This window comes from Eublepharis macularius, chromosome 7 (genome assembly GCF_028583425.1).
Source record: "Eublepharis macularius isolate TG4126 chromosome 7, MPM_Emac_v1.0, whole genome shotgun sequence".
Lineage (NCBI taxonomy): Eukaryota > Metazoa > Chordata > Lepidosauria > Squamata > Eublepharidae > Eublepharis > Eublepharis macularius.
In genome coordinates, this window is record NC_072796.1 from 98842191 (window position 1) to 98866987 (window position 24797).

Below are 24797 nucleotides of genomic sequence, written 5' to 3' on the forward strand. Positions count from 1 at the left end.
TGATCGATTGCCATGATCTCTCAGTTCTTAGCTTTCGTTTTTTAAAGTATCTAGCCCTTTTCCTTCCAGAGTTATAAGGGGGAAAGTTCAGTATTAATGGCTGCTCATTTAGAGGCTGTATAGTGTAAGTTCACTGTGCCATTCAGGGGGGCGGTCATGGGTTACCATTTGAATCAGCAGTGTTTTGGTGCATGCTCAGTTTTGAAAAACTGTTTGGCAAGCATTTGATTTGGTGTGAACAGATGATACCAGGTGCTCAGCTCATGTCTGATTGTTGCATTTGAACATGGTATATTTGACTGTCAAATGTGGTCAATACAAAATTCATGCATCTGATGAAGAGAACTGTGGTCAATACAAAATTCATGTATCTGACGAAAACTGTGGTTCTTGAAAGCTTATGCTACAATATAGTTGGTTATTCTTAAAGATACTACTGGAAAAACTATTTTGCAACTACAGACTAAGACGGCTAACTCCTCTGGGTCTACAAAATTCATAGCATCCTTAGGCCTGAGTCAAAACTTGATCCACAAACAGGTTAAGTCAAATAACTTTGGGTTCATTTAGAGGCTGTATGATGTAGGTGCACTGTGCCATTTGGTGGTGGATTTTCAGAGGTTACCATATTTGAACATCTAAGAATAAAGACTCTAGGTGGCCATATTTATCCATTAGAAGAAATCCAAAACAACATCAGTGAATAACTTTTTAAAAATAGAACCAGATAAAGTTTCAAACAGCAAGTAAGCTTCAGTATTGTCCCCAGAAGTTCCACAACTCTTCATCAGGCTGAATGTTCAACAAAGAGGGGAGGAAGATGTCTCAAGTAGAGATGGGCACGAACAGGAAAAAAACCCGATCACGATGTTCATTGTTTGTTGCTATCCATGAACAGGGATTCACGAACATCAACAGACATGACGTTCACTAACATCTTCGTAGTTGGAGGTTCGTGGGAGCTAGAACGCCCCCCTTGGGACTTAACTGAACTTGAGCCAGGGAAAGGAGAGTCCACGGGTCTCCCCCTGTTACCGGAAGTGGTCTCCTTGCAATAAATATGATTTGTGGGGGAATTAGCAAGCAAGGAAGACTGCTAAACGAGAGGCTGTAACCGCATGGACCGAGTCCCTTTCCTAATAGAACAAGTGAGTCTGGTGCTTAATATCAAACAATAACTTTTATTGAACACAAGAACTTCTTGCACATACACACAAATTACTGGGGAAAATAATTACACACACACACAGAGTCCTAGGAAATGTAGCCAGAAATTGAGAATAGAGAGAGGGTGAAAATATATCTACCTATCCTGGAGAAGGGGTCCAGTCCATGGAGGAAGAGAGTAGCTTCTAACGCCAGCATCCTCGGCCAAGAGAGCAAAAGGCGTAGGGAAGTGACCCTAAGGGAGAAGCCAGAAAGCTTGCATGATTTGAATGAGGCCAGGGCCTGCCTTTATAGGTAAAATGTTCCCTGAGGTGGGAGAACCCACCTAGCAGTCAGAACAAAGACTACAATGGTCAGTTCCTGTGTTTAACAAAAGATATGATTACCTTGAGTGATAGCTGCCAGGGCGTGTGAATACAAATGTAAAACTAGTTCTAGAGTTTCCCAAAAAGGATAGTTTGCTGAAGAAGTCCACCAGAACTAAGTTAATGAATTTAGGTGGGGAATGCACTGTTCCAGAAATGACTGTATATATTTATGAATGTCATTTGATTAGCTCTTCAATCAAGGACAGGAGATCTCATCACGGAAGGAGGGAAAGGAATGTGCTAAGTGGGGATGACTCTGCGAGACCTTTGTTGCACTGTACTCCTTGGGGGCTGGAATGGATAGTAAAACCAGTCGCTTCTCCATCACTCCGCATTCCAATGCGGCATTGAATGCATGCTATATTCTCCCGGGTGGGACATAGCAACTGTTCAAGGCTCTCTGGTGACAATACAGTAGCCATTTTAAACCCCAGAGGCCAGTCCACTGTTAATATCACAAGCAGCCATATAAAAACTGCTGTTAAAATGGCAGAGGCTGGGCTGACCATTTACACCCCTTTCGTGTCATTTGCTCTTCACAGTGGCAAAAACTGGACTGTCTTCTGGAAACTAATTTGAGGAGTTACAAACTGACCTTCCCAATGTACAATACCCACCAAATTTGCGGGGGACATAGTCTTCACTGTCCTCTGAAGACCCTCCAAGTTTCAGAGAGATTGCACCCTGGGAAAGGCATGATCCATGGGTCTCCCCCTTTCATGTCATTTTCTCTTCACAGTGGCAAAAACTGGACTGTCTGCTGGAAGCTACTTTGAGAGGTTACAAACTGACCTTCCCAATGTCCAATACCCACCAAATTTGCAGGGAACATAGTCCTCACTGTCCTCTGAATACCCACCCCCAAGTTTTAAAGATATTGGACCCTGGGAAAGCCATGATCCATGGGTCCCTCCCTTTCCTGTCATTTTCACAGTGGAAAAAACTGGGCTGTGTGCTGGAAGCTAGTTTGAGGGGTTACAAGCCAGAAGGAGTTCAGCCGAAGTTCAAACAGTCTATGCCTATGTTGCCAGGGGAATTGATTGAAAGGCTCCAGACTGTCTGGCTTTACGAACTGCTGACGAATGCCATGAATAGGGCTTGGAAGGAGCACATGTTCGCCGGGAATGGGGCCTCATGAACAGCTTGCTCACAAACAGCAGAGTGGGCGGTTTATAGCTTTTTGTTTTTGTTTGTATTGTTGTTTGTGCCCATCTCTAGTCTCAAGGCATGATGGGAAAGCTCTAAGTTTGAAATTTGTAACATTTTTTAAGTGGAGGTCAGAAGATTTTGCAAACTCTACTAGATTAGATAGTTAAAAAAGATTTCAAGCTGTTCTCCATTTCAAAATACAAGTGACATATATTTATCGGTTCACTCTCAGCATAAAAAAATCTGAAGCTTACCAAGTGGTTCACTTAAAATTAAATAGTCAATAGAAGCCAAATTGGTAAACATTATCTAGTTGTTAGAGGGTATGGAACACTCGTAAGTAAAGTCCCATTAAAACAATTCTTGGATTTATTCAAAGAAAAATTGCAACTAATCTCCAGGCTTATGCGGAATTTTTTATATTTACTTGAGATTGAAAAATGGCTTCATGCTATTTTCCTGCCAGAAAAAACTGGTTGAGTAAAAAGTACTTTTTGCATGGAGGAAATAATCCATGTGAACTAATTACAATCACATGCAGAAAATTCAGTCATGCCATTCATAGTATACTTGAAACCTGTGTGTGAACCAAGGCATAGTAACTGTCTTTGAGAAAACAGAGCAGCTGAAGCCGCATTATCACAGAGGCCAACAACTACATGGCTTCTGCCTGACCAGGGCTTTTCTGTGGCAGTATTCACTGCTAAGAGTACCAGCACCTTTTGGGGGGCCATCCAAAGTCCTGAGAGGAGAGTTGGTTGAAATCAATGCAATCATATATGAGTATCCACACCTTTTCTTTTTACTATATAATCACTGTCTGCAACAATTCATATTATCCTTCATAACTTTCTGAGTAGCTGTCTAGAGAAAGTATGAATCCTCATGCAAAAATGTTTATAACTACATGGCTGTTAACACATGGCCTATTCCTTTCCTCCTTCAGATTATTTCCCATTTTGGTTCCAGCAAACCAGCTTCATTCCTGGAAACCTGAAAGGGTAGCCTAGGCACATGAGATTAATTTTCATTGTATATAAAGTGGACATTTGAATGCACAGCTGAGTGAGTATTCTATTAAAACAATGCCATACAGAGAGGCCATTTGTACTGTGATGCACATCTGGAATGCACGCCATTCACCCTACCCTAGGACTCATTTAGCTGGCGTGTTCTCAGAAGGCTGTCCTCACCTCAGCCTCATAGTTCTTTAAGAGCCAAGCTACAAGTGACGAATTACACTTGCCTGGCAAGTGAACAGACTCGCGTGTATTCTTCCCTCTTCACTTGCCATTCACTTGCTCTCCACTTGATCAAGTGTAATTTATCACTTGTAGCTTGGCTCTAAGTTTCCTTCCCAAATTAAAGAATACTACCCAATAGATTCTGGTTTGGATTCTGCAAAACCATTCAACAAATGGATCTGTTTTCACGGCAGAAAGGGCTTTCTTCTCATTAGTGATGTGCAATTCAGCTCCAGGAATGGGCAAAAAGCTGGATTTATGCCAATTTGATTGAACCTCCAGATCAGATCCAGGGCTGAATTTTGCTGGTCTGGATTATCCAGCCACAGCAGGGAGTTGCAGGCAGCCACCACAGGCAGCAAGCAGCTGCAGAGAGCAAGAGGCAGTGGCACGGAGCCAAGCCAAGTTCCGCACAGCTGCAGGAAAGCAACACAAGGCTGGCAGAGAGGGAGAAGAGGCAGCAGAGTATATTTGTATCCCATTCTGCCTCTCCTCCCTCTGGATCTCCAAGAGTCCCTTCATGCCACCACCAGCTGCCTTTTAAAATTGCAACTCTGCATGCCTCAACACTCTTCCACTTTAGAGATTCCCAATGGGATCCTCTGATTTGACATTGGGGTTCTCTGGTTTGACATTTGGATTCTCTAAGCTTGCAAGGGAATAATGTTGGATCAGAGAATTCCAAAAAAGCATGAATCCCAAGCAAGCGTGTGTGAGTGTGTGTGTGTGTGGGGGGGGGTTAGTCATGGAGTTTAAAATCTACTCTCCCTGGGGAAAAATGGAGAGGGGTAGTTGTTCAGGGGACCATAGAATTGGACCCCAGGGTCCAAATCTCCTGAAATTTGGGGAGTCTTTAAGGGATAGTCAGGAGAAGATTCCTCCAAGGTTGGTGGAGTTAGCTTAAAAACTCTTTCTCCCCTCAGCCCTTCAAGCATTATTCCTTATAGGAAATAATGGCTGATTAAACCTGGGATCCTCTAATGTGGATCAGAGAATCTGACCCAGATATCAAAAATCCTGTTTTTTTAAAATGAAACTCAGATCCAGATCACCCCAATATTTTTGGTGCATACCCGTGCTTCTAATGCAAGACATTCTAAACATCATTCTGCTGGAAGGAACCACATCTGTTTGTGGAACAGATCTGAGGGACCCAACCCTCTCTTCTTACTTGGTGATTGTAAAGCAGGCAGGCAAGAAGACCCAGGTGGCAGCAGTGTTGTGGTAACTTGAATTGGCTATCTTTTGACCACTAATGTTGATTTTGGTAGATGCTGTTTTTCCCTGTCGCAGCTCCAGTACCTGTACTTGCTCAGTATTGCCCAAACAAGTCTGAACATACATGGTTGGTTATATATCTTATTCAAGTAACTGCTTTCTGTGGGAAAATTTCAGATGCATAAGGTCAAATGTTTGAGTGTGATCCAAGCAGAAAGGCCACTGCTTTGATATGAAAGTTTGATGGTCAAAGGCGCCACATTAGTGATTTAAAGATAAGGGTTCATATTATCTCCTTATATGTTCATGCTTCTTTTCCATGTCTCCAAACAATGGATATCCATTTAGATAATCAATAATTTTTAACTTTGAGAAATAAACAAGAGGAGAACCCACCACAACTATTTGCAGGAGGCATCAAATTTCCCTCTGTATCTCTTCTTCCACTGTTTCCCCTTTCCTTCTTCCTTGCAACCCTCATATCCTCACAAATTCCTGCTTCCTTTTCTCCTTCCCATTTGCAATATATCTGCCCCCATCTTCAGCTGTATTTAGCTACCTTCAATGCTTGAAGGTTGGCAATATTGTTGTGGATGCCTAGCAGCTCTCATAATGGCTACTTTTTCTTAAAACTACAGGTGCTGCTTCTGTTATTGGGGGTGGGTGGGTATAGAGAATTAGATATACTAGCAGGGAACCCTCAAGGACTTGTGAGGGCATCTCATTTTCACATGTCCACTATTTCCTCTCTTTCTTCCCTGAAAGCCCCTAAAACCTCTTCCCTTTTCCTTCCTTCTCTCCTTCCAACCTACCTTTATCTGCCACCCTGACTTCCATTTTCCTTCACTCCTTCCTTCACTTCACTCCCTTTGTCAACCTCTGCTTGGAAAAATCATGATCCAGATGCACAGTTCTGGCTCCTGGGCACGGTGGACAATCTGCCAGAACAGACAGTGAGCTGCAGTGGCTAAGGTCTGAGGTAGTCAAATTAAATTCCTGGGGCCTGTCCTTTTGAAAAGCACCTATTTTGTTTCATAGTGATCTGCGGCATGGCAATTCTGAAGAAACCTTTTTTTTGTTGTTCTTCCATTATGTAAGCTCTATAGATTATATTTCAAGAAACAACTTTTTTCCTCTGCCAGTGTAAGGAAATCTGACCTTTAGATTTTGCCTGCCTGGAGTTACGAAACCAGTTGTTGTGCAGCTGGAAGGTTACAATACATCAGTGATGAGCTGTGGACAGCTGTGTGTTTCATAGATTGTGCATGCATAGTGTAAAACAAGCAAGCTCAATTTTTGGCTATAATTTGCCATGAATGGGAGGGATGAACACTCCGAGTGAGTGCCACATTAACAAGATGAAAGTGCTTGCCAAATAATCCTGTAAGAGCCACACACACACTTGAGAATGGACCTGCTTTTATTGCTGTTGTGAGCAGACTGTGGCAAAGGGGATTTATTGCACACGTCAGGACAAATTTAGGGTGACTCAATTGGGGCCCATATTAGAATTATTCTAATATTTTTTCCCTTAGGGTATGATATTTTAAATTACCTTGCCCAAAAAGTTTAAAGAAATAGTTTTGTCAGTGAATATTTTAATATGGCACAAATTTCTCAACAGGATGTTCTTCTGATTAAAAAGTAAGTGCAAACTGTTTCTTTGAATTATGGATATGTCAAAGAAGAAATAAGTTATTAGAGAATCCATCCTTCCTATAAATACTTAAAGAAATTGCCACTAAGGGGTAGTCTCACAACAAACTACAAATACACTTTCAAAGACTTCTTTTCATTTTTAATGTACAAAGAGTTCATCTTTTGCTAGAAACATTTGATGGATTTTCTGTGAATGTAAGAACTTCCTAACTTCTGCTGAATCTTGCTTTGCCCCTTTGGTAGAGGTTCCTACATTTTCAAAGGTAAGTATCAAAGTGGAAAAAATGCATACATAGTAGTGAAATCATAGGATCCTAAGGAAGGAAGGGACCCCAAGGACTATACATTCCAATGATTTGTACAGCCAGTCTATTTCTAACAGATGCTTGCCCAGCTTGTCTTAAAAATGGTTGTTGATCATTATCCCATTGCAAGAGAGAGGAATCTTGGGAATATTTCTTGTGGCTGCATGAGATCTGAGCTGAGCTTCTGTTCCCCTCCATGTTACAGGTATCTAAGCCTGGAACTGTCCGAGATATGAATCAAAAGGGACCTTGGCTCATGGCTCTGAATCCATGGCTTGCAGTCTTTGGCCCTGTGTGAACCAGCTCAGTGGATACAGGACCAGCATAATGCTGGGTTGTACTGTACATATTTTTTTAAAAAGTGTTTCTCTGTCTAAATTATTGTGGTCATAGAAGCCCTCTTCCCTGAACCAGACTGCAAGGGCAGATGGAGGCCATCCGGGTGGATGTCCGAATCCGTGGGACACAGGGAGAGAAGAGGAGAACCTCAGAAGTACAATTATATGTTTGTGTTTTTCAATGAGCCACTTGGAGTCTGCAGTGGGGGGGAAAGCAGGACAGAAATGAATAAATAAAATTGCCCTTAGCAACTTTTCCAGCAACCCTGCCATTTCCCTTCTTTAACTTTTAACTTGAAATATCCTTTGTGGTATAGGCAGCAATAGAAAACAAGTAAAAATAGGGTGTGACAGAGGGTTAGCAATGCTAAGAGAAGGAAAGAGGCTTGTTAGGTAAGTGGTAGAATGAATATATGAGATTTAGTTTATCTAGAAAAAGCTTTGTAGTACAAATGGAGTTAAGGACAAATCTAAATTAAGAGAAGGAATTGGCTTGATTGATGGAGAGGGCTAGTTTGTTTAAGTGACACCTCATGTCAGAGCTATTAAGACTGGAGTGGGAAAAGTAGCCTATTAGCAGTAGAGAGGTATGGGCCTGGTGGGAGGCTCTGGTCTGGTGAAACCCATGAATTACATGAGGCTGCCTGTAGAAGCTAGTTGGGAAGAGAACTAAGCCATGGTGCCCAAGGCCAGGTGAGGATTGACTTAATTTATACTCCATTTTCAGTATCTGGGCCAAGAAGCTCAGAAGAACCTAAGCAGATTTTGGGGAATTAATACATACCCTTGACTACAAAGTGCAAAATGTTTGGGATTTTCCTATGGGATGTGTCTGTCTTCAAATACCCAAAGGGATAGAGCCTTTCTTTTTATCAGGATGAATTTGGATCCTGCCTGAAGGTACTTACTTATTCTGGACAAAGTGACAATCCTCCTTGAAAGGATCTGGACAGAAGGATGATATAAGCCACTTTGGGTCTCCATTAGAGAAGAAAGGCAGGGTGTAAATGAAGTAAAAGAAATAAAACGAAGTAAACTAAAAATAAATTTCTAGTCACAGGTGATCCAAGCCATTAAGAATTAAGCCTTCATGAGTCCAGAAATAAACATTTCCTGGTAATGTAGATACTGTATTTCATGCTAATTGTAGGCAACTCCTAAGCTGCTTGTGATTTATTTTCTTAATAATAAACAGAATGGAATTACACAACTAAACACAACTTGTGTGTGAGTGTGTATGTGTATATATATATATATGAATGAGACAGTCTGTGGTGATGCCTTTAAGCAAGAATCTGATGAGTCAGTTTGACTTCTGGTTAAAATTTAAAACTTTTCCAAGTAAAGTATCTGGAAGCAGTGGATTCTGTTGAACAACTGATGATTAATGAAGATTATACAGTAAAATCCAGAGTTACATAGTTACTAGCACTGGAAAGCTTTACCCTGGATTTGTAACAAACTAAATATTCTTTGGAAATTGTGGAATTATAGACATTTGTAAGTTGATGAGACAAAGGAAAAGTATATGTTATTGGGTGATTTAAACATGCAGACACATGTTTAGATCAGGTGGTGCTAATCAATGCAGAAAGAAGTTGTAGAGTGCCGGAGAACAAAACTTTGGGGATAATATTTTTGAATGCTACATTTCAAAGCTGTCTGCAGATGAAAACCTGATATACATAGGACTAGATTTTCAACGTTCTCCTTGATTTGCAAGTCCTCTATTTGCCGGAGTGTTTTTTTTAGCATAGGGTAACTTTCAAATATATTTCCCAGCAAGAGATACAGTCTAGTTCTATGATCTCAGGGTTTTTTAGGATGGCGGTGTGGTTGCTATTCATTTCCATCTTATGCTGTGGATAGTATAGACCAAGCCACGGTGAATCTGAACTAAATGTGTAAATTGCCTTGGGTACCATTTTGGATTTTGAAATACTGAGTTGCATGATCTTAGCTTGGGCTTCTTGAAGATTAAATTATGGGGAAAGATCCATGTATTTTAAATATATTTATTTTGGTGGTTTGTCTTTTTTTAAAAAATCTAGTACAATAGTAACTTCTTTTTTGAAACCAAAGTGATTGGCATTTTTTACTCAGCACATATGCCCAGTTAATTGCATGTACTAGGCATTTAGAGAGCAATCCAAAGTTGGTCTATTTAATGGGATTTTCCTCCAGGAAAGCACTCTTTAGATAGCACTGTGTAGAACATGTACGTTGGCTTGACTATAGTACTTCTGACAATATGTGCTCAGAATAAGAATTGACTGGTTTGCCTAAATAGTTATCCTGCTGTCTCCACAGAAAGGTATTGTGTTTAAGCTCCATCTGAAGTCTTTGGATCTCCAATTTACTTACTTTGTATGAATAGGGCCTACGATGATGACCTCAGTGTATGGGTAGGGCAATATGGGAAGAGGTGGTCTTTTAAGTTCCCTAGTCTTGGTGTGTAGTGATTTAAATGTCAAAACGGATGCGAGCCATTTTATCTGTGAAATGCTTTGCAAAATTGTCGGTGTTAACCTAGGAAATGATATTAGGCTTACATTCAATAATCCTCTCACAATATGATAAAACTGAGTTTGGAAGCTACCTGTGACTGCAGTAGTAGGGAAGAAATAAGAGCACTTCACTGCCATCATCTCTATAGAGTGAGTGTGGTAACATTCAGTTGTACTTGTTGTAAGAACCTTTACCTCTTTAGGATTCTAAGTCAACACGGTGTGGTGGGTAGAGTGTCAGGCTAGTATCTGAGAGAGCCAGGTTTGTTTACTCACTCTGCCATGGAAGCTTGCTGGGTGACCTTGGGCCAGTCAGCCTAACCTACCTTGCAGGGTTGTTGTGAGGATAAAACAGAGGAAGGTACAATAATGATGTACCTTTGGGTTTCTGCTGGGGGAAACAGCAGTGTATAAATATTCTACAAGAGTCCTAACTATATTTTATTTATCCCATAACAACTGCATATATGACATTTCAGCATTGTGCCATAAAATCTTGTCAATGTATAATTTGAATAAGCAGGGTAGCACCACAGAAACGATTCATGGTTTGCATAGGAGTACTTATCTAAATAGTTATAGCAGTAGGTTCATCGCTTTCAGTGGGATTCATACTTGGCAGTGCTTCCAAATAGATCCAGAGGAGTTCGCCGTGTTAGTCTGTAGTAGCAAAATCGAAAAGAGTCCAGTAGCATCTTTAAGACTAACCAACTTTACTGTAGCATAATCTTTCGAGAATCACAGTTCTCTTCATCAGATGTGTGACGAAGAGAACTGGGTGCACGCAAAATTCTCGAACGTTTATGCTACAGTAAAGTTGGTTAGTCTTAAAAGGTGCTGCTGGACTCTTAGATTTTGCTTCCAAATAGACATTCCATACTTCAGGAAACATACTTCAGGAATACCTTGGCATGAAGGGAACCTCTCCTGCTCTACCCTTTCCTCATTTTACACCTAATATATAATCTTTATTTAGCGTTTAGACAATTTACAATGTTAAAAGTGACTCACATGCCCTATATAAAGATTTATAGTCTAGAAAGAGATATGGGAAGGTGATAATTTGAAAGAGGGGCTCCATGGGCAGCACGATCACATCACTTCCAGGAAGTGACATCATCATGTTGCCCTGGGATCATGTCCAGGAGGCCTATTTCCCCACATTCCCCCCCTCCCACACTGGCAAAATGAGTGGTGGAAGAGGGGAGGGTGGGAGTGGGGAATCTCCTACTCCCACTAGGGGACTGGGGATCTCTAGGGGTTTCACATAAAAAAGGCAGTGCCATCTCCGTGAGGAGCTGGGTCCTGTAGTAGCATACAACTTGATAACATGTTTAACAAATGTCTTGTCAAATGGAATATAATTATGTATAGGCAGCTGATCAGAAACAGTGACTGAATCTATCTAATAGATTCTCCTACTGTCTTGGCCTATAGCCAGTTCATATATAAAAAGTAACCCTGAGAAGATCAACTGGGAGTGCCCAGAGGAGTTAGCCGTGTTAGTTTGTAGTAGCAAAATAGTAAAGAGTCCGGTAGCACCTTTAACTGTAGCATAAGCTTTCAAGAACCACAGTTCTCTTCGTCAGATGCATTAGAAAAAACAGTATCCTTGTAACATAGTGGGTTCTCATCACAACGCCTGCAGATTCTGTGTATCAGATGGAAATCAAATGTATTCTTTTCCTTTGGCAAACAGGGATCATATGGGAAGACTCCAGTATCCAAACTGTGATCAGGAACATGGTTAACTGAAAAGAAAGCAGTAAGAAAATGTGGAATAAATCTTTTTTTTTTTAAAGTTTTGAAGGCTTTTATCTGCTCAGCCCCCTGCCTTTGCTTTTCATCCCTGTTTTCCTTTTCATGGTAAAAGCGAATGATGAGGAAAAACGGCCACCACTCTCTCTTTGTAAAACAACATTATAAAAGTATGTTTGTCAAGGTAAATGAGAATAAGGCGTGTGTAAACTTTATCTAATCATCTATATAAAATGCTGTTTATGACCAACCACGAGCCAAAGTTTTCCAAAGATTATTAACAAACTACTAATTATCAAGCTATTCTTCAACGAGGAGATTTTTTTTTATCTTAGAAAAACCAACCACATCATGGTATTTATCTTACTTTTGAACTCTCTCCTCTTTCCTCCCCCATTTTCATTCTACTTTCCATGAAGTATTTTTGAAAGGGAAAGAATAAGTTACCTTATTTAAACAATATTTAACTAACTGTACCAGTCACATGCTATTTAACTAAAACTCAGCAAATCTTAGTTTGATCATTGAGAACCTATATCCTAGGTACTTCCTTGCCTTCCATAAAGTGGAAATGTTATGGTCATCCAGATTACATTGAAATGAATTGAAATTAACAGAAAGTATTAAAAAACCCTCACATTTTTGTTGGATATGGCACCATATTTCTAGTCATTTAATGCCTTGATTGGAATCATGCCTACTTGTCCTGCTTCTGATGTTCTTTTGCCCAACGAGCCAACACGTGTATACCCAGATGTCTGTATATGTGATCAGAGACCCTTGAAAACTGAGTGTTTTGCCTGTGCTTCAGAAGAGACTTTTGAGCATTATAGAGTTCAGAGTAGGCATGACAATCTCGTTCTCTCACCACAGTTATGTTCATTGTCCTATAACAGGGCTTTTTTTAAAAAGAAAGCACCCTCCAAAATTGCCGACTCGTTCATCATAGTCCTCTAAGGCTATAATATTAAACATGCTTCTTAAAACTCTATTGAACTCAATGGGACTTGTTTCTGAGTAAACATGCATAGGATTACATACCTAGCCTGTAGAAGTTGTGATCAACTGTAATTCACCAGCCATTATTGTGGCTTGATGGGTGTTTGCTATGGCAGTCCTAAACCCATAGCAAGAATGAGAGATTCATCAGGCTGCTGGAGGGGCTGTGTTCAGCTTAAGACCATAAACTGTTGTACTGGCCCATCATAAACCACGTTCACAAAAATCCTGCATATTGGTTAATTTTCTTTTTTAAAAAAATGATGATTCATAAAGTGAGAAGCGTGTGAGTGATTTTCATTTGTGGGTTCTTATGATAAGGTTACAGATATCAATTGTGTCTTGTCCAATCTAAGCATTGCAGGTTGATGGGTCAAAACTAATAGAATTTACAGGTTGTTGGGGAAGTGGTTCACGAATATATTGCATACAGGACAGGGCAGTGAATCAATTTTTAAAATAATGTAATTTGATTTAATATCTGATTATTAACTGATTAATCAATGACAGAATTAGATCTAAGGCATTTGCTTATTATGAAAGTCTCCAGTCTCCAGAATAGGTGCATTTTGAGATATTGAAAGAAGTGTGAGATAGCTTGTATGAAAACTTTTTCTTATTGTTAATATATCACACCAGAATCAAAATTGTCTAAATAAATTAAAAAGTGCTCTCAGCTCATCAGATTTGTCCTTCACTGATTAAAACTGGCTTTTACCTATTAATCAGCTATAGTTTTAGTGGATGGAATAACTGCTTAAATGGATTAGGTTTTGCAATCCTAATTCACACATTATGTTTCCTGTAGAATCACTAGCAAGAAAGCTCCAGTGCTTGGATGGCACAATGATCAATATAATGGCTAGGTCAGTAAAGGCACACCCACATACTGATATTTTTCAGGTATGGATGCTGTTGTCAGAAAATCATATCTTCATTGGCTGTGCAAATAGCAGATTTAAAACCATGCTGGTCCCCATCTACACACATTGTTGACAAAAGATCAACAGGTAGCTTAGCCATCTTCCCTTTCCTATGAGATCACAAGGTGAAAGATAGCTGCCTTTTGCACAGATGCTTCCTTTTCTTCTAGCTGGGCATTGCAAGGCCCAAACAAGGTATGGCACTTACTAGGTGGCTGTGACCTCTTTCAGAACTGAAAGTGAATTCTCTAATGTGTGGCGTGGAATTAAATTGGCCTCAAGCCATTGTGTAGAAGCAATGACTGTTTCTTAGGGAAAATGAAACAAAAATCCAGCAGTGCCTTAAAAATTAACACCATTTATTTCAATATGAGCTTTCATGAGTCACAGCTCGCTGCTTCTGATATACAAGATTCTAGGCCAGTAGCCTAGAAAGACTGACAAGACTGACTGACAAGATTTTCAAGAGTCAAACTTATATGGTTTGAAGTGACTCAGAAGGGATATGAAGAAGGGAAATTTAACTCTGGAAAGGTCATGCCCTGAATATTTTGTTAGTCTTTAAGGTGCTACTAGACTCGAATATTGTGTTCTACTGCAGACTAACATTGCTAGCTGCTGGAAACCTTCTGATATCTTTCTTAGGTGACATCCTTATCTAAGTAAGAAGATTCCAGTTCTCTGACCTAGCCAACATATGTCATGGTGGTGCAAGAAAGAAGTACCCACTCCTCCAAAGGGAACAATCAGGTGGATCACCTGTCCAGGTAGTTAATAGAGCAACCTTTAATCTTTTAAAATAATTTTTACATCCCTTGTGCTTCTCCCATTTCTTCTTTTTAATTATGCTCAGGCTGGGATAAGAATGAACTCTCTTAGTTTTTCCATGATTACAATTTATGATATTAAGTTTGTCTTTCAATGAAAGTAATATGGTAGTGTTTGCCACTACTAATAGATAGTCATAAACACGGAAGTGTGTTCTTGATATTATATGCCTATGCCCAGTAGTACTGTGGAATACTGGCGTTCCTGTTTTTTCATTGTTATTTAGGTTGTGGTTCGGTATATATTTTGTGTTCCATGATTTTGCTTTGTTTTATACAATAAGGGTCCTTAAGTTGCAGATCATTCCAACCCCCCCCCCCCCCGCCCAGATGGAAAGAAGAGACTGACACAAGTATTGGGAATTAATAGGTCATATTTATTTGGCAACAACATATTACTAAACATATATACGCAGAAAGGGCCTAACTAGTAGTACAGGTCAAGCCCTGGGGTCATCCCTGGACCTCTGCCTTGACCTGTCTGGATGAGCCCCACTGCCCCAGGCATGAGCCACCCATGGCTGGGACCCAGCTAGCCAGGCAAATGGTTCTTCCTTCCAAGCCTTATAGCACCCCAGCCATAAAGTATGAGGGCCTTACTTGTACAGGGGAAGCCATGTGGCACTCCTCCTGATCAGCTGGTAGCTGGCAAACAATACCAGTGATCCTGACAGACCCCAATTTCCCCCAAATGGGGATATGCCAAGGTTGCTCACCGGTCCACTCATTTCTCCCCAACTTTATCCTGAGCTCAGTAGCTGCTGCAGAGGAAAAGAGGTGGAGCTGCCTTATAAGGCACTTGCCTCTGCTCTATCCTGAATCCCTGGATAGCCGGGAAGCAAGGAATCAGCTCAGCTTCCTGCGGGGTAGCAAATGCAGCCTCCGGCCTTATGCAGCTAGCTGCTGGCTGGGCGGGCTGGATTCTTGGTGATATCATGATTAGTATTTTACAGAAAGGGTGTTTTCTAAAGGCAACTGAGAACAGGCATCATGTTGTAGTTATAAGCTAGGAATCCAGAAATCCCATTTGCCTTTATCATGTGCTAACAAAATTACCTTAGGTAAGCTACTTTCTCTAAGCTTTGGTGCCACTGCCTGGAATTTGGAATAATACTGACACATCTTTTAGGGCTGTTATAAAGACAGAAGAGCTTTGTGAAGAGTTTTAAATATTGTAAAATGCAGTATAAATGCTAAGGATCAGCGTGGTTTTGTATTTATAAAAGGTACCAGTACTCATATATATGGTTGCACTGATTTCCACCAATTCCCCCATCAGGACTTGAGAGAGCCCCCATTAAGGTGCCAGTCCACTGTATTGGTGAATAACACCATTTTAAAAGCCCTGTTAAGGATTGTTGTATTCCAACATGGAACACTGTAACCTTTCTCTTCACGTCCAGGTGTTACCCGGGTGACTGTAGCTGCAGTTGTACAGTAAATGCCAATTGTCTTTGGCAGGGCTTACCTCCAAGTAAATGTGACATAAGATCAAGAGCATTAGAAGCATTTGCAGGTAGCTCTGAGAATGTGTGTCAGGGAAACAGGTTCTACATAATGGATTTTCCCAACTTAAATCTCATATAGTATCATGTAGGGATGCCACAAATGGCAAATTTACTGTATTCTACTGTGATAGTCAATCACCCATTTGGTTCAGTTTGTCATCGAATGCTACAAAGCCAGCTGCTACAAACAGCCTGCTGCTACAAACAGATTGGCAGTCTAAAAGGTTGCTTAGGTCTACTTAAACAAGCATTGAATGGTAGGAGGTTTTAAAACTTCCATTTTAATGATTGATTTATATATTTTGTGTGTGGGGGGGGTAGGGGGGTGGAGGTGGGAGGGGTAGACCTGATGGGGCTATGCAAGAATGTACACATTATGAAAAGCCAGTTTCACTGTCCTGCACGGTTAAGAAGGAATATAGTGAAGCAACCTGCTGAAGAGCCGCGAATGGCTCAGCCAACAGGACATGAGCAGAGCCAGCAGGTTTTCAAGCATCCCTAATGCCATATAAAATGACTAAGATTCCAGTTTGATATAATAGGTATGCTATGAAGCTATTAGTGCAGTCCAAAGCAGCGTTACATCTTTTAAAGCCCATTGAAGTCAACTGTACCGACCACTGCAGATTTTGGACAAATTCCGATTACAGCATGCTAGCGTACAATTAAAATATATTGGCACCACAGTGTGAGTGAAATTTGCACAAGTCTGTTTTAGTTAGCAGTAACTTCAAGCTTGCTTTATTTCTTAAATGCTTCATTGGGTTGCCTAGTTTAACCTTATACTGCAAATTTTCTGTTAACTAATTCAGTTCCCTTCTACATCCTCTGGATTCCTAGCCAGGAGTCCCTAGATGAACAATCTAATGTTGCTTTATATACTGTTTTTATATAGTTTGCTTGTATTGTACATTGTAAAATGTTACCTCTGGTGTTCTTAAGCATGTGTTTTAAAACACACGTGTAATATGCATAGATGTTTCTCTCTCTCTGAACTGAATTTTCCTACCTATGAGTCACTACCTACAGATAGCAGTCTCCATACAGTGGCAGCCCATTGAGGCTGCTGTGACGTTGGCCATTATTACACAGAGCTGTCAGTTGCACAAAATGAAGCCCCTGCATGATCCATGTATAGCTGGCTCCTGTGTCCCAATATGTAATGTGGCCCTTTAATAATAATAATAATAATAATAATAATAATAATAACAACAACATTCGATTTATATACCGCCCTTCAGGACAACTTAATGCCCACTCAGAGCGGTTTACAAAGTGTTATTATTATTATTACCCCACAACAATCACCCTGTGAGGTGGGTGGGGCTAAGAGAGCTCAAGAGAACTGTGACTCGCCCAAGGTCACCCAGCTGGCTTCGTGGAGGAGTGGGGAATCAAACCCGGCTCTCCAGATTAGAGTCCCGTGCTCTTAACCACTACACCAAACATGGACAATTTGTGATGTAAAAGTTAGTTGGAAAGGAAATATTAGCATTGGCAAGAGTTTAGCAGGTCAGGAAAAGTTTTGTGGAAAAGAATGTATAATGAGGAGGTAAGGGAAAGCCAGCTTTTGCTCCAGTGCAAGTAATGACACGCTGAACATCAGAATTCTGTGTCTACTTTGTTTAGCTTTTCAGGAAGTTGTTTATAGAAAATAACCTTGATTTTTTATTAGCTTATGTTCTATTTCATATCTTATTGTTTAATTGAATATAAAATATGACAATTAGCACACTAAAGAGTCTTACAGATAACACGGGAATGCTTTCTGATAGCATTCTTATCAGTTGGTAATGATATCAGAATCTTTTAGAAGAAATATACGTGACTTGCACATTTCCCCCTTCCTCTATAGGTGTGTTATGTGCTGTCAAGTTACCTCCAACCTATGGTGGCCTTATGAATGAAAGACTTCCATAATATCCTATCATTAGCAGTTGCTCAGCTCTTGCAAACTGGTGGATGTGGCTTACTTTATTGAGTCAAGCCATCTCGTTTTATGTCTTCCTTTTTTCTTATTGCTTTCTACTTTTCCTAGCATTATTGACTTTTTCAGAGAATCTTGTCTTTTCATGATGCGACCAAAGTACGATAGCCTCAGTTTTGTCATTTTAGCTTCTAGGGAGAATTCAGGCTCAATTTGATATAGAACCCACTTTTATCTTTTTGGCTGTCCATGGTACCCACAAAACTCTGCCAGCACCACAAATGAATCAATTTTCTTCCTTTCAGCTTTCTTCATTGTCCAGCTTTCACATCCATACACAGTAATGGAGAATAACATAGTTTGGATTAACTTGATCTTGGCCCATACAGAGAAATCTTTATCTTTAAGGATCTTTTCTAGTTCCCTCAAAGCTGCTTTTCCAAATCTCAGTCTTCTTTTTTTTAATTTATATCATATTTGTATTCCGCCCTCCCCGCAAGCAGGCTCAAGGCGGATGACAACATTAAGAACATTTAAAACATTCCATATTAAAACATTTAAAACATCATACAAAAATATCATACATAAATAGCAGCACTCTTTTTCCTGATGGCGACAATACAATTAATAACAAATAATACAACAGTACAACTGAATATAGCAGCAGCTTAAAAATTCTTCTGATTTCTTGGTTGCAGTCTCCCTTTTGGTTGGTTGAACAACAACAACCACAACATCAATTTATATACCACCCTTCAGGAAAACTTAATGCCCACTCAGAACAGTTTACAAAGTGTGTTATTATTATCCTCATGACAATCATCCTATGAGGAGGTTGGGGCTGAGAGAGCTCCAAGAAGCTGTGACTGACCCAAGGTCACCCAGCTGGTTTCAAGAAGAGTGAGGAATCAAAGATGACTTTCCAGATTAGTGTCCTGCCACTCTTAACCACTACACCAAACTGGCTCCTAGATTGAGCCAAAGAATAGAAAATCTTGAACAATTTCAATTTCTTTGTTGTCAGCTTTAAAATTGTCTAATTCCTCAGCAGTCATTACTAGACATGGGCACGAACCACATTATGAACCAAAAAAACCCATGAACCGCCCGATCGTCCATTCGCGATCCAGCGGTTCGTGAGCGTCCATGGCCAACAAACCAGCGTTCATTAGAGGCCCGGTTCGGTGCTTTCTTCCGTGGTTTGTGAAGCCAGACAGTCAGGCACCATCAATCAATTCCCTTGGAAATGGAGCCGGGGGAATACCTGAACTCTGTCTGCACTCCTTCTGTCCCCCTGGAAACCCGAATGGAAGCCCAGCTTACCTTGATCGGCAGGTCTTCCTTCCAACCGTGGAGCTGCAAAGTGGTTACAACCTGGGAGAAGACACCTGGGGGAGGGAGGGGGAGGGGTGTTCTGTAGCCATGGGCACTCCAATCTCATCCATGCAAACCCTGATAGGCAGCTCTGATGGCCAACCACAGACCTCCTGTGTTGCTCAATGGGACCTCAGCTTATAAAAAGCACTGGGCTCCCAGGCTGGGTTTCACTTTCAGCGAGCAGTGGAGTGTGACAGAGCTGTTGCTTGCTACTTGCTAGTTTTTGGGGAGAGAGACAGAGAGAGTTTAATTGAACTTGGATTTTGGATATAGGCATCTATCTCCTCTGGTTCCAGGGCTGCTGCCAGGCCCTGGGGCCAAGCTCAGTGGGCACCTCGGCTCTAACTCCAAGATCCTTATTGCAATCTTGACCGAACTTGGTTAATGGCTGAAGGAGAGCTTGTTAAACACTCCCCAGGAATATGGGCTCTCTAATTCCAACGGGGGCCGTTCTGACGCCCACGTACCTCGAACTGGTTCGGCAACGGGAAAAGTTCGTTGCGGTTCGCTGGTTCGGGTTCGACGTCAGCACTGAACCATGAACTGCCAGTTCATTAATTTTTTTCGGTTTGTACCATGTCTAGTCATTACTTTTGTCTTCTTGATGTTCAGCTGTAATCCTGCTTTGTCGCTTTCTCCTTTAACTTTCGTCAGTAGTTTTTCAGGTCTTCACTATTTTCTGCCAATAATGTGGTGTCATCTCCATATCTCAAATTGTTAATGTTCCTTCCACCAATTTTCACTCCACCTTTTTCTAGATCTAATCCAGCTTTCCTTATGATATGCCCTGCATAGAGGTTGAATATGTAGGGGGATAATATGTATCCTTGTCTGACAACTTTGCCAGTTGGAAATTATTCTGTTTCCCCATGTTCTGTCCTAACTTTAGCATCTTGTCCAGAGTACAGGTTGCCCTCTGTATGTAGAACTAGATATACACAACACTGAACTTACTCCCAGGACCATTGTCAGAGGTTGGCATGGTTGAGCATCTTCAGAACCCTTCATTCCCCATTCCTCTGCCATCTTCTCCAGGCATCTCTCTAAACTGGCACAGAGGCTCCTGAAACATTGTTGTAATGCAGGGAATATAGAGACATTCCCTGCACAGCTGGAAATTCATGTACTTTCCTAACATTGCATGATGTTGGTTTATTCTACAACAGGGCTTAGAAACTGCCGTACAAGATGTTTGAGTTACTTTTTCATACTGAAGGAAGGGGCCACTAGTACTCTATGCCCAGCAATAACTCATGAAAACATCTAGCTGCCCGTGCTGGGCATGACAGCCCTTTTTCATATTTGTTTGGTTCCTTTTCTTAATGTGAACTAGAGTACAGCAAATCAGACTGTAGGTTCATCTAGCTCAGTATTGTGCACTCTGACTAGCAGCAGCTTTCCACAATAGTTGTCAGCATCAGCACCTGCTATTTGAGATCCTTTAAGTGTAGACAAGAAGGACTGATTGAACCTAAGATTTTCTGCATGCAAACCAAGTGCTCTGCCACTGAGCCACAGTCCTTACTTCTACATGCCTTAATGACAGTATGCTCTGCATTTCTGTATTGGGGCACTGGGAATATGTTTTCATTCATTTGGGCTTTCATTCTACTCTTTGGGTATACATAAAAAGGATACTTTTCCAAGCAAGTTTTCATGCTGTTTCTACATTAATAGTAAGAAAGCCTCCATAATGGGTAACAGCCTAAGCCAGAGGTTCCCAGTAGAGTTCCCAGCCTCCAGGTAGTGGCTGGAGATCTCCTGGAATTGCAACTGGTCTCCAGGCCACAGAGATCAGTTCACCTGGAGAAAATGGCTACTTTGCGAGGTGGACTCTATGGAATTATGCCATGCCAAGGTCCTTTCCCTCCCCAAAACCCACTTTCTCCAGGTTTCTCCCAGTTTCATCCCCCAGATCTCCAGGAATTTCCCAACTTGGAGGTGGGCAACCCTAGTTCCAAACATTGTGCCCTGGAGCTCATCAAGTGTTTTTAGAAAGTGAGCAGGGCCAGATGTCCAGTAGAGCTTCTGAATGGCCATTGAGATCCGTTTGGCTGAGCAGATCTTTAAAAATGTTGTTTTTTCAGTTGTCACCACAGCACAAGGATCTTCGCTGAGTATTCGGTTTTTTTAAAAAAATCCTGTTAAACAGAGCTTATGCATGAAATGTTGAAGAGTTACTATTAGAGTTATGCATGACCTCACTCTCTGATATTTTGTGGTTAGCTCCGCCTTCTGTGGCAGCCATTTTGTGGTTGTACATACCACTCTGTGTCAGAATTTCAAAGGTGCTCATAGGCTTAAAAATGTTGGGTATCCCTGATCTTGGCCAACTGACTCCACATAATTAATTACTTTGAGACAAAAACACATACATGGGTGACAAGGGTGATAAGATTTTTTAGTTATGAACCCCAGAGTTGATATTTTAAATTTTAGTCTAGATTTTTTTTTAATAGCAGTAATAAAACAAAAGGATTTTCTGATAGCTTGTTGTATCAGTCCTTTCTCACTTGCACTCTAAGGGGGGATGGATTGAATGCAGCTTTTATACAGGAATCCTAAGGGATGCTAATCCATTCGACAACCACCTCAGAAGGTTTTGCTAAGAGGTGGTAGTCTTTCATGCAAAGGTTTGTTTTCTGTCTTCATTGCACAAAAAACCTTTAACAATGCTGTTTGAAAAAGAGTTAATAATGTTTGAGAATATATAAATAAAAAAGTATAGAACAACATTCTTATTTCTGACACTTCTTGACATGAAACATTTTAATGCTTGAGATCATAACCCCAACAGCTAGGTAAAATTCTGAGGAATCTTCATAGTCCCTTCTCTTGTAGTTCATGGTGTGCCAGAGATAGTTACAGTTATATTGATCTCTCTGTGAATGGCTACAAAGCAAGTAGGGGAGGTGGAAGTATGGCATAATCTACTTTTTTGATATTTGGTTTTCACATCAGAACAAAATATTTTATTGAGAAATAAATACTGATGTTCTTGGAAAACTAAATCCAGCCTTTGCATGGACTTTTTAATGGACTTCATGTTGGGTCTTGATAGACTAGTTGGTTTCACTTGTGACCCACTGATGACACATACAACAAGCTAGTTCCCACTTGAAAAGATTTGGGCCAAGACGTTGTGAGTCTACAAAGCAAGAGCCACTGGCAGCCTTTTTAATAAACTTTTGTGCTATTCCACTTGTAAGAGGTCAATCTTGTAACTCTTGGTAATTCTTCTGAAGCCAGTCATAGGCAACTACAGCTAAAAGACAGAAGATTTACAAGGAAACATTCTAAAAAACCAGCTCTACTTTCAGCACTAGATACAAAAATATTTAAGTTAAACTAAGCCTGTGAAACGTATGACCCACAACTTTATGTAGTAAAGTTAAGGAATCTACAGTACATATGGATATGAGCTACAAGAGCTACAAGAATCAGCAAATATCTGACTGCATAAGTCAGTAAGTATATTTGACTGCCAAACATGTTCACCACAAAGTTCTTAGCATCTCTACTTGACATCCACCTTTTCCACTCACTTTTGTGTTTCATAATATTACATTTGTATTGGTTTTGACATAGTTCATCCTAAACATTAATTTGCTTTTAATTTTTTCATACAATTGGCCTCTTGGTCTAGAAATGTGTTGGTGTGTGTATGTAACAGTCCTGTGAGATAGCTGAGGCAAAAAATAATGACTGGTCCACAATCACTCAGTGTGCTTCATCTCAGGGGTTTTGAATCGATGTCTCCCCAGTCCTAGGCTTACCACTGAAACACACTGATGTTCATGAGTCAATGACTGGAAATTACTTAATAAAGAAAAAATATTCTAGAATGTACAAATACAAAAAGGGCTGGCTGACCATCTAGGAAGAAAGGTGTTTCCATTACTTTTTTGAAATGAGTCTGCTCATTCTTTCCTAAACTTTATAAAAATGACATTAGCAATTAAAATAAACCAAAACTTTCAGTACACAGCACAAAAACATCTCCAGTAATGTGTGTGCCCAACTAAAGCAGCCTAGAAATAAAGAACCATAAAACCAATAAGATCAATATTTAGACTTAGGCTGGCCCTGCAGGATACTGTTTTCCTTAAATAGCATAAACCAATGACATTTAATGTAAAGCAGTTCTGATAAATCTCATACTTTTGTCATGTTTAGCTGATACGTTATATTTTCCATAATGGAAGTACCATAGTCTATGGTATCAAGATTACACATGGGCATGAACGGAAAAAAAATTACGAACACCCTGTTCGTTGTTCGTTGCCATCTACGAACAACGAACAATGAACAGAAGCAAACATGTCCCCTTAACGAACATGTTCAGTGTTCGTGTTCATGGCCCTTTAAAAACCCCTTTAAACTATCAGCTGGCAGGTGGCAGGGGGGAATTCCCCTTGCTGCCTGCCACCTGATAGTTTAAAGGGCTCTTTCGTGCCACGTGCAAGGGGCAGGGCCCTTTAAACACCTCGCAGCCCCCAGCCCCTGCCCCACCCCAACGGGGCTCCTTCAGCCCGCTGTCAGAGAGATGAGGAGAATCTCATCCCTCTGACAACGGGCAGAGCCAGCGCCACCACATGGCCGCTTCTGCCCGCTGTCAGAGGGATGAGGAGAGACTCCCCTTGTTCCTCTGACAGCGGGCAGAGCTGTCGCTGCCGCAGGGCTCCTTCTGCACGCTGTCAGATGAGGAAAATCTCATCCCTCTGACAGCAGGCAGAGCCGCCGCCGCCACGGGGCCACTTCTGCCTGCTGTCAGAGGGACAAGGAGAGACTCCCCTCATCCCTCTGACAGCAGGCAGAGCCAGCGCTGCTGAGGGGGTCCTTCTACTCGCTGTCGGAGAGACAAGGAGAATCTCCTCATCCCTCTGACAGTGGGCAGAGCCAGTGCTGCTGTGGGGCTCCTACTTGCTGTCAGAGAGACAAGGAGAATTTCCCCGTCTTTCTGACAGTGGGCAGAGCCACTGCCACCATGGGGCTGGTTCTGCCTGCTGTCAGAGAGATGAGGAGAAACTCCCCTCGTCCCTATAACAACAGGCAGAGCCGGCACTGCAGGGTGCCCCTTCCTGGTGCCAGCGGGACAGAGAGATTCTTTCCGTCCCTCTTGCACCGGGAGAGCTGGTGCTGCCCCGTTTGCTGTCATTTTCTCTTCACAGTGGCAAAAACTGTACTGCCTGTTGGAAGCTACTTTGAGGGGTTACAAAACTGACCTTCCCAATGTCCACCAAATTTGCAGGGGACATAGTCCTCAGTGTCCTCTGAAGACCTCCCAAGTTTCAGAGAGATTGCACCCCAGGAAAGGTATGATCCATGGTCCCCCCCTTTTGCTGTCTATTTCTCTTCTGAGTGGCAAAAACTGGACTGTCTGCTGGAAGCTGAAGGATTAAAACCAGAAGGAAAGCCAGAAGGAGTTCAGTCCCTGCCGTTGCCAGGGGAATTGACTGAAAGGCACCAGACTGTCTGGCTTGACAAACGGCTGCCGAACACAACGAATGAGGCTTGTGACGA

The 24797-nt window shown here is 41.2% G+C and overlaps 1 protein-coding gene across 2 annotated transcripts in view; it reads left to right on the top strand.

The window, feature by feature from the left end:
• HNF4G (hepatocyte nuclear factor 4 gamma) overlaps positions 1-24797 on the top strand; it is an 85043-nt gene that overhangs the window by 23105 nt on the left and 37141 nt on the right. Inside the window, exon 2 of one of the 2 annotated variants that reach the window (XM_054984931.1) lies at positions 14281-14402. The exons of the other annotated variant lie outside the window; for it this stretch is intronic. Within the exon in view, the coding sequence (XP_054840906.1) occupies positions 14333-14402 (70 nt within the window). The 5' untranslated portion in view covers positions 14281-14332. The remainder of the gene's footprint in view (positions 1-14280; positions 14403-24797) is intronic. 2 annotated transcript variants of the gene reach the window in all.